Source organism: Parasteatoda tepidariorum, chromosome 10 (assembly GCF_982258835.1).
Source record: "Parasteatoda tepidariorum strain Cologne lab strain chromosome 10, Ptep-v5.0, whole genome shotgun sequence".
Lineage (NCBI taxonomy): Eukaryota > Metazoa > Arthropoda > Arachnida > Araneae > Theridiidae > Parasteatoda > Parasteatoda tepidariorum.
The window spans coordinates 102,249,109-102,263,626 of NC_141764.1; the positions used below are offsets into that span (position 1 = coordinate 102,249,109).

At 30.2% G+C, this 14,518-nt stretch overlaps 2 protein-coding genes across 2 annotated transcripts in view; both read left to right on the plus strand.

Moving 5' to 3' along the window:
* The window catches only part of LOC107443298 (very long chain fatty acid elongase 4), a 270,628-nt gene that overhangs the window by 57,842 nt on the left and 198,268 nt on the right, over positions 1 to 14,518 (plus strand). The gene's annotated exons all lie outside the window — the stretch shown is intronic.
* The window catches only part of LOC147803176 (very long chain fatty acid elongase 4-like), a 58,017-nt gene that overhangs the window by 7,591 nt on the left and 35,908 nt on the right, over positions 1 to 14,518 (plus strand). The window contains exons 2-4 of the mRNA XM_087153528.1: positions 2,465 to 2,557; positions 6,072 to 6,256; positions 13,136 to 13,219. Of these exons, the coding sequence (XP_087009654.1) occupies positions 2,482 to 2,557; positions 6,072 to 6,256; positions 13,136 to 13,219 (345 nt within the window). The 5' untranslated portion in view covers positions 2,465 to 2,481. The remainder of the gene's footprint in view (positions 1 to 2,464; positions 2,558 to 6,071; positions 6,257 to 13,135; positions 13,220 to 14,518) is intronic.

The window sequence follows — 14,518 nt, forward strand, 5'->3', positions numbered from 1 at the left end:
AAACTTATTTTAATATCGAGGGAAATAATTTAATATGTTGTGCAACTAAATGGCTAATCCCAAGAAACTGAATCGAAAATATAAAAACTTCATTGATTTAAAAAAATAATAGATGATAATAAAAGTAGACATGTTTTCAGCGTCCAATAATGAAAGTCACAAGTTATTCAAACCTGACAAGTCTTGAGAATGGGCGATTATATTTGAACGCTCGGAACATGTCGACTTTTACTTCCCTCTTCATATGTTTTGAAGCCTGTAGAGTTTTTATCGTCAATTATACTGTTTTACATTTGGGTCTTGATCATTATTTTGATAAGGATTTTACACTCGTTAAAGTAAACATATGCATTTTAATATTTTAACAGGATTCATGTGGTCTTTAAAAACGTAAGAGCATCAATATTGTAAAAGTTATATTTAACTTAAAAATTAAAATTTTGAGACCGGATATTTTGAGTTAATGAAATTAAATATTTTATCTTTTAAGTTTGTGGGCCCCATTTCAGTATCTTAAGGATCTTACGAGCTCTGTTTAAAAGGAGAGTATCAGATATATATAAGAAAACATAAATAATCATAGTAGCAGTATTTGGTGGTAAATGTAGCTTATCGTAATTGAAGAATATGATGTGCGACATTGTATGGTGAATTTGCGAACGTAAGTTTCAGAATGCATCGAAACACGAGGATGCTATTTGCTAATCATCTTTATCCAAAGAAAACCATGTAACCTAAATATCTAGCAGAATGAAGCGATTTTATAAACAACGAATCATACAATATGCAACATATTATTTCAATATCTTGTTCTTAAACACAACATATTTCTATGTCTTTAAAATGCCACTAAACATTCAGCAATTCCTTGAGTTACAGAAAAAAGAAATATCGTAAATTACAGAAAACCATGTGAATGTGCATTAAATTACAATCTAAATTTTATTTTTCAAGCACTTTTTTTTTCTTCAAACTTTCTTGCCTGGAAGACTCGATTAACCCTTTCGCGCTAACTGTCACAAATACGTGACAGCATAAAACAGTATCAACCAGGGTAAAAAGATAAAACTGGTAATCAAAGTAATTCTTTAGGAGTTTATTTATGGGCGGGGTTATAATTGTTTGAATTATTTAATTCAACATTACTTAGTTCAAAATAAAATTATTTAGTTATACTTTGAACCAAGCTTTGAACTAACATTGATTATATATGTGATTAAACTAACAATAATTAAATTCAAGGCAAAGTAAGTCTGTGAAATTAGCAACGTCTGCATTTAAGCTACCGTTTTTTATTTATTTGCATCCTGATTCTGATTTTGTACGAATGCTTTCATGAATCACCCGTCCCCAAGGGGTTAAATCTGTAAAAATGATTATCCCTAAAATTTTGTATATAGCTGTAATAAGTTTTGTTAATTTGATTTTAGTATGAAATCCTGGAATAAATTTACCAAAAACAGCATAATCTAAACAATATCAGATAAAAAGTTCATGTATTTAAATTCTAAAAACTTAGAAAGTCATAAATAATTTATAAATCGATTCAAATTTTCTTTTCAAAGGACATTAAAAAAAAATTTTTTTTTTTTTGCTTTTTAGACTGAAATCAGCTTAAAAATAGTCTATTGCCTAGAAACGTCGAGATATTTTCTATTAACAATAAATTAAACCTCTCTGAGCAATCAGAAAACATTATTTCAATTTTTTTACGGTCATAGCATGGTTGCCTAGCAACCTAGTAAAATTGAGCATTCCTCTTTTGAATTAGTCAATGGGTTATCTTAAAATATTCATTTGCGCAGGCGACTTTTTTTGGCGGTTTTCTGGACTATCGCCAAATATATAAACCTTTATTGCGACCCAATTTGCGATCCAATTTTTTTAAAATTTTGTCTACCCCCCCCCCCTAATTCAAGTGTTTAGATTCCAAATATGTAAAAAAAATATATGTTTATTCAGAGAAAGTGAGTTTTTGTGTCTGATTTCGTATGTTAATTAATAGTTAGCACTAATTAATTAGCATATTTGAGGTCACCCCCAGGAACCATTAATATTGACACTTAGTTCGTTAAAATCCGATCATTAGAACGAAAGCTATTCAGGATGATTCGTTTTTTTTTTTTTTTTTTTTTTTTTTTTTGCGGACTGTACCTAAACATTTAAAGTGTCGAAAAGTGATGAACACATATGGAAAGAAAGCTGTCCCCGCTCAGAAATCGGTTTATGAGAAGGGTGTGAAAACTAGAATCATATTCGGTTATTTTATAAAAGAATCTCCTTGAATGAAGTCAGGGTTTGACTTTTTTTACATCGCAGCCGCAGTGTAATCTAGCTTAATAGTACATATAGCTCCCTAAACAGACTTATCCTTTATTTCAAACAGACAATTTATGTTACGTTTCATTTACCGTAGGATCCAATTCAGTAGGATCATGATTTTTTTAAAAATGATTTTTTTTAGATCTAAATATAGCTGGAATGTCAGAGAAACCAGCTATGGCACACATGATTTCTGAAAAATACGACGCTGTTCAACACTTCCTGTTCAGCAAAGGTAAGTCATTATTCTGTCTACCCGAAGTATTTCCTTTTAAACAGCTTGTAATTGCGACAGAAATCATTATTATTACTATTAGACAAGACGCAATAGGTTGGATACTGCAATCTTTTGTTTTTAATTTTAGCTAGGTTCAATTATTTCTAAATGAACTTGAGTGAGGGTTTAAATTTTTAATTTGTTTATTAATTCATATTCATCAAATAGGTTTAATTTCATCATTAATTCTTTTTAAAAACTTTTTTATGTAATAAATTATAAGCGGTAATTCAAGTAGTATTCCCACTCAATATAATATTTCAAAAAAACAATAATAATAACAAAGGGGGAAATTTGACACTGAATACAATGTCTAAGCAATGGAAAAAAACAAAGAGTGAAATATAATTATTTCAGATTGCATGTTCAAAATACTTTTTTGTTGCAACGCGCTTTAATGTTTATTTTCTTTTACTTCACAAGAAAGACAGCGGTTATCGGCTTAACCGGGTTAATAAAGATGTACGAACCATTGCTCAGTAAAGGTTAATAACTTAGTAATCCATTCACTGATTGTTTTTCCCAATTGACTATTACTTATGTCCCAATAAGTCATTGCATCACAATAATATGCGATGATGAAATGACGCTTGTTCAAGTGAAGGTTACGCCCATAATACAGGGTGTTTATAAAGTCCCGGACCCATTTTGATGTTTAATAACTCATAAAAAAATAAAGATAGATTAAAATTAATAACATAAATGGTTAGATAGACTCAAAAAGTTTCATGACCCTTGTCAATGAATTTCCACGGTCTCATCAGTCGTACACTTAGACATGTCGGAAAACTTTGTATTTCCACAACTAGAAGAGCTTCAGCCACATGTCTTTTAGCAACAATATGGTGCACCACCTCATTGGGATATCATCGTTCGTAGTTCTTTGAATGACCATTTTCCATGAAGATGGATTGGGCGAGGAGGTCCAATTCCTTGGCCACCCAGATCACCCGATATAACGCCGCTGGACTTTCTTCTTTGGGGATCTATAAAAGACAATGTTTACAGGAGGATCGTGTCGAACATTGATGACCTGAAAGCCAGAATTACAACCGCAATAGCCTCTGTGGATGCCGAATTGCTTGCCGCTACCTGGCGTGAAATTGACTATCGAATTGATATTCTCCGTGCGACGAAGGGGGCACACGTGGAAGTTCATTGACAAGGGTCATGAAACTTTTTGAGTCTATCCAACCATTTATGTTATTAATTTTAATCTATCTTTATTATTTTATGAGTTATTAAACATCAAAATGAGTCCGGAACTTCATAAACACCCTGTGCATCATTCTTAATTATCCGTCATTTATCTATAAAAAGATTATCCTGATTATTCAGAATTACAACCAACTTGGGCCACTCTTATGCACAGGAATTTCAACTGCTTGAAGTTTGCATACTGCATACCAGGGGTTCTCAAAAGATGTTTCACAGAACCCTTAAGTTCCGTGAATGGGTTCCAGGAGTTCCGAGAATTAGAACTTTTTTTTTTACCAACTATGATTTTTGAAACCTGTAATTATATTAATATTTAATCCAGTATCCATTATTTATTTGGTATTTTTTATGAAATTATTTTAGTAAAATCTTAATAAATACAAAAACAACAAAATTTAAAAACATGTATTTGTTACCATGAATGACCAAAATCAGGAGAATGTCGACTTTCATCGGTGAATGTCAACAATCACATAGTCGCTTCGGTAAATATCCGAAATATATACTAGGTCTAGTTACGTGTCGATGCTCGATATACATTTGCTTGGTATAAGTGTTAATTTTCGATCGGTCTTCTCAAAAAATATTCAACTTGTAGCATCAAAGTTGTTTGAAGTTTTCGCAATCACTTCAGTTTAGATCATCAGACATGGATAAGTTTCAAATTCTTTGTGGTGATGATTTAATTATCCATTTTTAAAAACAAGAAATACATTTTATAGTTTTGCTTGCGTACCTTTTTAGATCGATGATAACTGCATCGATCTAAAATCGCCATGAATGAATGAAAGGCATTTATAAACTTTTTCACTTTGAAATGAAATAACTAAATGTATCAATAAAGATGTATGTTTCCTTCTTCATTGCTTATTTTCGTCCTCTTCTCCCTCAGTTTATGCATACACCAAAATAGTGGTCAGAAAAACTACATTACTTTTACCACATTTGCAACTACTTTGTTAGAAATGTAGCTAACTACAACTACTCTTTTTTTAAACTACTTTGGAATTGTAGTGACCACTTTGCTACTTTAAGTAACTGCTGAAGAACTCAATTTAACTTAACTGCTGGAGAAATTAATTTACACATTATATTCGAAATGGTTTTGAATAAAAATGTGACTTATATTAAGCATGAAGAATCAGTCAATTTGTTATTCTAAAACATTTATTTTTTCGAATTTGTTCATTTAGTCTTGAACTATTTATCCCCTTCTTGACAGCAATTTAAGAGGAAATTATCAAATACTTTCAATCTCGTCAATGCTCTTTTATTTCCTCGAGAAAATATGTTTCCTTCGTTTGAAATAACATCGATGTTTTACGAGTGTGCATTCTCATATGAATTATCTAATATTCATAATAGTTATTCGCGACTCTAAATACGTAATTCTTGTTAACTCAGTCAAAGGACTCATTTAAAATTGCATCCTCTGCGAAGATTTGTACCCATCCAAATCGAAAAATGAGCTGTGTTAGAACCCTGCTGTTCATATACTAAACTAACGTAAAAAGTAGTTGCCAGGAAACGCTTCAAACTACTTTTTTTCTTTTTTAATGGAAATACACTACTTCTTTTTAGAAAAGTAGCGACTACCTAGTGACTATACAGTAGTTTGACTACTCGTAGTGCGCTCCTTCCGACCAGGACTATACCAGATCCATATTCAACTGTCTAATATGAAACCTAATTTTAAGATAAAGCAATGTTTTCACATTAAATAATGAATAGTTCACAACTGCTTTATTCATAGGGTTTCCACCAAAAGAGGTTATGCAGGGAGAAGTTATCAAAGTGTGAAGGTTAAAACGATTTAGCTGTAACGCAATTTTTAAACGTGTTTTATAGAAAGAAAATAATTGATCCTTAAAATGTTTTCTAAAATTCTTCATTTTTGTTCCTTTAAATAATTTTATTCGAGTTCTTATTTTCAACCGCTTTAAATACTTCAGCTACTGAATTTATTTCTGGATGAAACTAGAATTATTAAATACTTTTTCATGGGAAAAAAAAATGCTATTTTTGCAATTCAAACTCCTTTCATTTTGAAGAAAAATGTATTCAAGTTCTTATTTTATGGTTAATATTTGGTGGGGGCAAATGAAATACTTTATGCTATGTATGAATGAAGTAAAAAACAACGTGATTAAAGCTAAAATAAATAAATGTTCCATAAATCCTTCTCAACACTGAGGAAGGTTCTTATGTTTATAGAAAGTTCTTTACTTATTGTGCTTTAATCGTGTCTTTTCAGATCTTGACTACGCGGATCGTGTAGGACGCATACATTATCCTCTCTCCATTATTGTTGCCTACATACTCATCGTAAAATTAATAGGTCCACTTATTATGAAACCTTTCAAGCCATTCAAAATAAATGGATTATTGATTGCATTTAATATCATCATTGTTTTGTGGAATGGTTACATCAGTTATAACGTAAGCATCTTATGATTAAATTAAAATTGTTTGTTCACTTGTTAAATTTTTTCGTCGTGATTTAAAAAAATAAAAATTTAAAACCAGTTCCTGTATCAAAAGAAGGAAGCTCAATAGGAAAATAATGGACGAGGCAAGATGGGCCGAGTCTTTTAACTGTTTCGTTTATCCTGTAAATATTTGCCTCAACTTCTGCTGATATTCGAAGCCTGAAAAGAGGTCAAACTTGCTCTGTTACATGACTGTTTGTTTGTTTCTGGTGAGAAAAGAAATAAGCTTAGGAACCAGTCTTTTATTAGATTTGGAATAAAGGAGAGGCAAATATTTACGTTTGATCTAAAATCTCTGTTAACAGTTTTCTTCCTAACATCATAATGGAGGTAACGAAGGGATTACTTTAAAAGTTATGATTTGCACGAATATTCGAAGCTTGTTCCCTCCCACTAATCTGTAATTCTTTTGTCAAAAATGGTGAACATAAAATCTACATAGGAAAAAATGGATGCTTAAAATTAACGAAACTTTCTTCGTTTTTGATGAAACCGTTCCTGGTATATGGTCCGAGAGCACATTTCGTCTTAGTGACGAAATAACTATCGTCACTACAAGGAAGCGAATTTTTCGAGAATAGTAAAGAAATATTTCGTTATTCTATTTTTTCAGGAAAAACAAATTTTCCTTGTAGTGTATCTAATAATCACATTAACGTTGGCACCATACAGCTGCATCAATGCCATCTTATCAATACGTGAAGTTTCGATAGAACAGAGAGATAAATTACATCCATTTCCGACACGAGATTCGAACCTGGGATCTTCCAGGTACGAGGACTAATTCCTTGATCACCATACAACCAGTTTGATTATTTCATACATCGTCTAGTCTTCATCCGACCTAGTCAAAGCACTAGGATGAGTTTTGAGTAGAGGAAATATATTCGTCATAAATTTGAATTTTTGTTTCGTCATAAATTATATTTCTTGACGAAATAATTCTCAAAACTAACAAAATACAGCACAAGGATTTCTGAATCAAGAGTTTTATTTCTGAGAGCGATTACTAAAAGGTGTTTCTTGGAAAGTTCCGTGAGTTACTTCATTAAACCAGTAATGATTTCTGAAACCTGTAATTATATTTATATCCAATCTTTATTTAATTTCGGTCATTTTTATGAAATTGTTCAAACAAAAGTTTATAGGAAACGATAGTAATATTTAAGAAGTAATATTTAAGAAATAATATTAAATATTATTCCCCCAAAAATTTTTCAATCAGAGAAAATAGCAAATAAGGATTAAAGTTCTCTATCAATATCTGGCAAACGTTTACAAGTATATTGAATTACTTGCTCGTATGTATAGCTTACGTATGAATAATACGTGCGCATGGGTAGTACATACATATGGATAGTACGTATTGATAATATAGCTTTAATATCTTCTTTATTTGCTACCTGCCAATTCTTTTCCTCAATTTATTATTTGAGAAAACAATGCTCTTATTTTGATTTTTTGTCTTGTAAACATAAGGATAATCTTAGCAAAAAGACTAATAAACTGAATTCAATTAATAAACACTAGTTTCAAACCATTAACTCAACACTCTCTTGTTAATTTACCTATTAATCGCAGCAAGACAAAGAAAGAGTTCCTTAATGAAAGTGCTGCTACTTCCAAATTATCGGTTCCTAATTTTAGAATCAACATTTAAGCGGAAAAACGTTTCTCCTGGTCAACTTACCGACATTGAATTCCTAAAACTATTTATTCAAATAAGTACTTGAATAAGTCTATCTCATCTACTTTTAAAAAACAAGCTTTTATTGAACTGAATTCTCGCTCTGACAAAGCAAATAAATTTGAACTGACTGTTATTCTTAACAAATTGGATTTCTATAATCAACCTAACATAATTTTTAAGTCTGACCCTTCTCATTCTACTGCAATTAAGAATAAAATAAACATTTCCTGTATTCTTTTGGACTACACAAAATGTAATGTCATCCCTCTTATTTCAAATTAATGCTCAAATTATTATCAATTCTCGTTCCTACAGTCCCAACTTGCTTTCAGGACTGACAATCCTTGCTCGATATTTAGTGCATATTTATAAAAACTCTCATGACTTTGTTTCTACATTTTTCCTTCTCCCTCAAAACTGTGATATCTTTTGATGTGGTTCACTAATGTTCCCATTTCCCCAGTGATTGTTTAAAACCACGGTTGCACGAATTTCACAATTCTTTATTGAAATTGAAGATATTATCTCCCTCGATCGTCAATTCTTGTATTCAACAAACTGCTTTTCAAACCAATGGTAACTTCTAGAACAGGGTTTTCCAACTTACATGAGGACGGGGGCCACAATTAAAAACACAAATCAAATGGCGCGCCGCAACTTTATCAAAATTTTATGTAGGACTCTTTTATGTTTGAAGAACATTGAAAATTATTGTCAGATTTTTACCAAATTGTAAAAAACAAAAGTATTGAATTACAAATTAAAATAAGAAGTAGATTTTTAAAAATATTTAATTGCATATTAAAAATATAATATAACTTTAGTGTGCACCCATGTAGTAAACAATTAATGTGCAACAGATATCTAATTGTTAAGATATGCAACTTTTGAAAGGTTGGTATTAAAACTTACATAGTAGCACACAAAATGTTCAATAACAAAACTGAGGTTTGTCTGCTGCAACCACCAGAGAATAGATATTTGCATTTAAAATTTACAAATGTGTGTGTAAATATTTTCGTTCAAAATGAGTGGTTTCAAAAAGTTAAATCGGAGAATTTCTGCAAGAAAATGTCTGAGAGACATATGCTAAATTATATTCACAAAATACAAAAAAATGAAATAAAAAAAGAGCAACATACACGATTATTTTTGTATTTGAATAAATATTTTCTTGGGTGCAAAACCTGAAAAAAAAAATTTTTTTGCACTGTTGGTATGCTAAATTTCACAGAAACGAAGAAATTAGGTTTTTATTAACGAGAAAAGTATTTTAAACACATATAGATTTTTTACGAAAATTGTCCACAAAAAAACAACAACTAAAAAATGACAACTAATATATTTTAGTTCACGGGCCACAAAAAAGGCTTCGCGGGCCGGATGCGGCCCCCGGGCCGCCAGTTGGAAACCACTGTTCTAGAAACAAGCCATGGGCAAACCCTTCTCTTCCGTACTTTGTGCATATTTATGCATTATTTGATAAGAAAAAGTTTTTAAATGGTTCAAAATCTCTTGGTGGATATTGACGATACGTTTGTCTTAGTAGAGACTGATTTTTAACTTGTCTTTCTCTTATCAGTTGTTGTCGTTGGAGTGACTTTCAGTTGTCAAATCGTTTGATGCCAATATTCAATTTACCCTTTTTAGATAGATGTTCTTTTAATTAAATATCCTTATCATTTTTTCACTTCTGTTGCATTTAGCCACCTCATGTTAATTCTAATCAACTTAATTGTCAGAAAATTTTTTCATTTCATACTTTTGTTTTTCCCGCCGTTTTTTCTGATTATTCTTCTACAGACTCCGAACTTAACTTTACTTGTTTCATCATTTAAGTTTTCTATAGTTGATTCAGCTCTTGCTAAACTCACTGGACAAAACTAATTTTACAATTGGTGATGTTAAAACCGTCTGTATGGCATGTTTTATGCATACTAACAGTAAGAAAAATTGTGAATTATTTTTGAAAGTGAAGAAACTATTTGTTTTTGTTGTGATAGATCGAATACATTTCGAGGTCAGCATTCTTACTCGATTTCGCTATTGAAGCGTTTAAGTTGCCTTTTCTGGTGTTGGAATAATACCTTTGTCTTGGATTCTTCGAATACATCTTATTTTCCTACTTTTTCTCAAAATTTTATGGACCTTAAGATCCTCTCTACGTCCAAGCACACTAAAGAAATGTGGTCGTTACTCCTCTATTTTAGGTGGCCATACTTCCTGAAGTTGAAGATGAGATGGTCACCGAATTTGTAGCGTCACTGTGTTATTTATTCAGCAAATAAAAATACTCAGAGAGGCTACCGTTGCAAAAACGAAGCAGACTTAACAGAAACTACATTTATTCACGATTACGAAAAGAACAACAACTACATTAATAAAGAAGGGAAAATCCCAAATCATTAAAAGGAAACTCAGTGCAATGGAATGGGTAACGCCATCTATCGTCATTAATATCTATATTTCTTTACTCAGGAACAAGGATTGGAGTGCCTTAAAAGTGCATCAAATTGAGAAAAAAAAATTTAATCTACGCATTAAAAAACAAGAAAATAATTAATTCTCTTGAAATATTTGATCCCTAAATAATTTAAACATTAAAGTTTTACATAATGTTTGTTTTCACAAAAACTACTCATGATCCAAATTTAGCGTCTTGTGAAATTGCATCTTCTGGAAATCATTTGCAATTATGGAAATGTTTAAAATGAGTTCATTTTCCTCCATATGGCCATCTAGCCTTATCTTAACAAGCGAAGAATTAATATGTTAAATGTGCTAATTCTTATTACGTATTTATATACGCTGAATAGTTCTTGAATAAATTTTTAAACAATACGACTTTTTGTAAATTTTTTTACTCAGAAACCCTTTGACCGATTTCGTTCTTATTTCGGATTTTGCCCCTTAAAATTACGCATTTTAAAATGATGTATAAATGCTTATATTATTTTTAGCTTATATAAAAATTATTTATTTACATATAGAAGTTAATTGGCATTGTACTTTTAATGAAATAATAATTCTGCATTTTCATTTTGGCCTCAAAATTTGAATTTGAGGATAAGTGGTTAGAAATTTTAAACCGACAAATGGATGAATCTTGCAAATGTAAACTTTCAAAAATTAAGACAGTCAGCTTTATTAATAGAAAGCAATATAAATAACAGTAAGTATAGACTGTTGGAGCAATAGATGAATTTGAAAATAGATTTTATAAAAAAAAGTATAGACAGATATGGCATTAATTATTCAAAACTGTTTCGTACCAAAATACGTTAAGGCATCCAAAAAATCTGAAACACGAATATAAATTCATTATATTGAAATAAAAAGTTAAAATTTTAATATGAGATCTAAAAAAGTTTACAGATCTAACATATGACCACATACTTTGAAAAAAAATCTAGCACTAAATCAGATTTTTTAAATATACCGTAATCATCCACTAACACTTTCAATTTTAATAAATTTCCTTTGAAAAATAATTTGAATGACTAGTATTTTATTTAAAATCGCTGGAAAACAGTTAATTTGAATGGAAGGTGTATATAATATATTCTAAATAATAGTATTTTAAAAATAAGAACTATAAGTATATTTACTTACCAAAATGTAAAACAACATCTTCTTAAGAAATACCTCTATTGATCAAATGATTCAAAATCTTCTTGATTCAAAATATTGATAGACATAATCGCAAGAAAAAAATTAAACGTAAAATAATATTGTGAACTTAACTTATTTAGATTGTGGAACATAGCTATTTTATTATCGTTTGCTTTTTAAAATAAAAAGATACAAATTCCAGCTTACAGCTCGGGCACAATTAAATAATAAATAACTAACTCATCAAATCTTACTTGAGCGAAAACAACTCAAGTATCGCTTAAATATCTGCCACTCAAGTTCGATTTAACGCAAAGCAAGCATATCATTCAAACATAGGTGTATTCAACTCAAGTTGAGTTTTAAAAAATTTCACTCATTCATTTTAAGAGAGTATAAAGATTATTCATGATTCCCTCCGGGGTTTCGAAGCATTATAGTAAAATAAAAGAAGACGAATATGAAAAAAAGAAATATATGAAATTATTCCGAAACTATTCAAGTTTTACTTACATACATTACAGGTGTTCTCTGTGTGAACCCTTAGTTACACGGCATGCATCAATGCGATAGTCCAGTTCCTGCCCGGAGGGAATTATGAATAACCCTGTATTTAATCGTAACAGGTTCTTATTAAACATAAATATATGCTTATTTGTTCAAACGGCAACTCAAATTTTAGACATTTGTAGTAACAACTATAAAGGTTGTTACCTACCTTTAATGATAATTATTGTTTTTGAAATACAAATTTTTAATTTCTTAACTTTATATCATTATCTTTTAAATTAAAATTTCAATTTAAACAACAACAACAAAAAATGTTCATGAAAAAGGTACTTTTCAAAGCGACAATAGCTGCCAGATGTGCAAATCATTAAGTGCTCAAAATAAATGCTCGGAACAGCGTTTGATCTAATTATTGCATTTTCACGTACTCAGTTTCAATGATTTGAGGGTCTAAATTTAATTAATTAGTGCAAATTATATATTGAGTTACAAAACCAGACACAAAAAACACGCTTTTTATGAATAAACATACCATTTTTTTGACAGATTTGAATATTTGATTCTTAAAATATGGGTTTGACGAGCGTGGACTATACTGAGTAGGCCCCCCCCCCCTGCTTATAGATCCATATTTAAATTAATTTTTTTTCTTAAAAAGTTGATTTAAATTTTTTTAGAAATTATTTCATTATCGATAAAATAAAACATACATACCTTCAATAAAGCATTATTTATTCATTATTCCAAATGTATTTTACAAATTGCAAAGTAATTTTTAGGAGAACAGGTGGAGCAGTTGTATGAAAATAAATGCTTGAAAGCAGGAAATATTACTGTAAAGTAGTGAGTATTTTGATAAGCAACTCTAAGACTTTTGTCACTGATTTCTGTTTGTTTTAGTAGATTTGTATCAATACTTAGTTCTTAGAAAATACTGCTAATAATTTAATTGCTTAAAAGATATTAATGAGTGCAAATCATACTTTTCTGAAATGAATTGTTTCTTTTTAATTTTAGACTTTCAGATATCTGTATGATGTTGTAAAAGAAGGGAAGCTTTGTAAACTCAATATGAATGATGAATACTTAAAAAACTACAATGTATGTATGTTTTTAATCTATAAATTTTAATAAAAAATCACCACACCAATTAATAGAAAAGGTGTCTTCACGATTTTCTCACTCGCAACACTTTTCCCCTCTCCGTAAGCATAGTTACGGGAAATCTTACTTTTTTCCTCACAGCAGTACATTTCAGTGAAAGGTGAGAATATACTGGCATGGGGAAAGATAAAAATGGAGAATGTGTTAATTTATGTTGACCATTGAGCAGCAAAAGTAGCTCCATTTAATAGTAAAGAAATTTTACACACAGATAGTAAAGAAATTTTGCGTGTCAATGGTTAATTATTTATTTATTTATCAATGTAAAAATTTGTTCCTTCAGTGATTAAGAAAAAATTTAAGCAACTCGGGCCCTGATTGGACCAATATTCACGAATCAATATGTATTTAAAGGGCCATTATTTTCCGATTCACCCGATATTTTACAGCCACTTTTTAACCAATAACAGCTCAATATAGAGTTGTCAGGCTCACCCGATATTTTATAGTCATTATTCAGTCAATATAAAAACTATATTGGCCTTATATAGGCCAATATTTGCCATAAATAGGACCAATATTAAAAAACGAAGCATCTCAATATAGGACACATATTGGGGAAAAGGTAAACTTTTCGCTAGGGTAGAGGTAAATAATTTTGTTCTATTTGAGGGTATATATTTATTGAGGTATTAATGCTATTGATTTTAAATAAAGTAATTAAATTTTTTTTGGCATACCACCAAAACATTTGGTATACCATTTATTGTAATATTAATGTATAAAAATACATTCAAGTTTATTTCTTTTTTTTTTTTTTTTTTAAATAAATAATATTAACATAAGATTTTCAGCTATTTTGCACAGTTAACAGAGCTTGATTAATGTGAGAATTACTAAGCATGCAGTGATGTTAGAAGTTTGACATGAATGAAAGTATTTTTCATTGTTCAAATATTAAGATCAGGTCAAGTTTTTATTACAAATAATATTTTTGAACTTTTTTCTCATAAATGTAATTTAGAAAAATTGAAATCTATTTTTAGTGCCCTTAAGGAGAAACGAAGAATCGAAATTAGAAATGGATAACAATGAAAAGGATTTAAATCCCATTACGGATTTACACACTACTATTGATGCCTCATATAAATATAGTTCGCTCCTAAGACGATTTCATTTCAGCGTGGAAGTAAGAAGAGAAACATCTCCGCTCTTGAAATTGAGACAACAATTAATGCACGCCAAACACAAACAGTCACTTACTTCGCTTTATCATCTGCTATTATACCTTTCGTT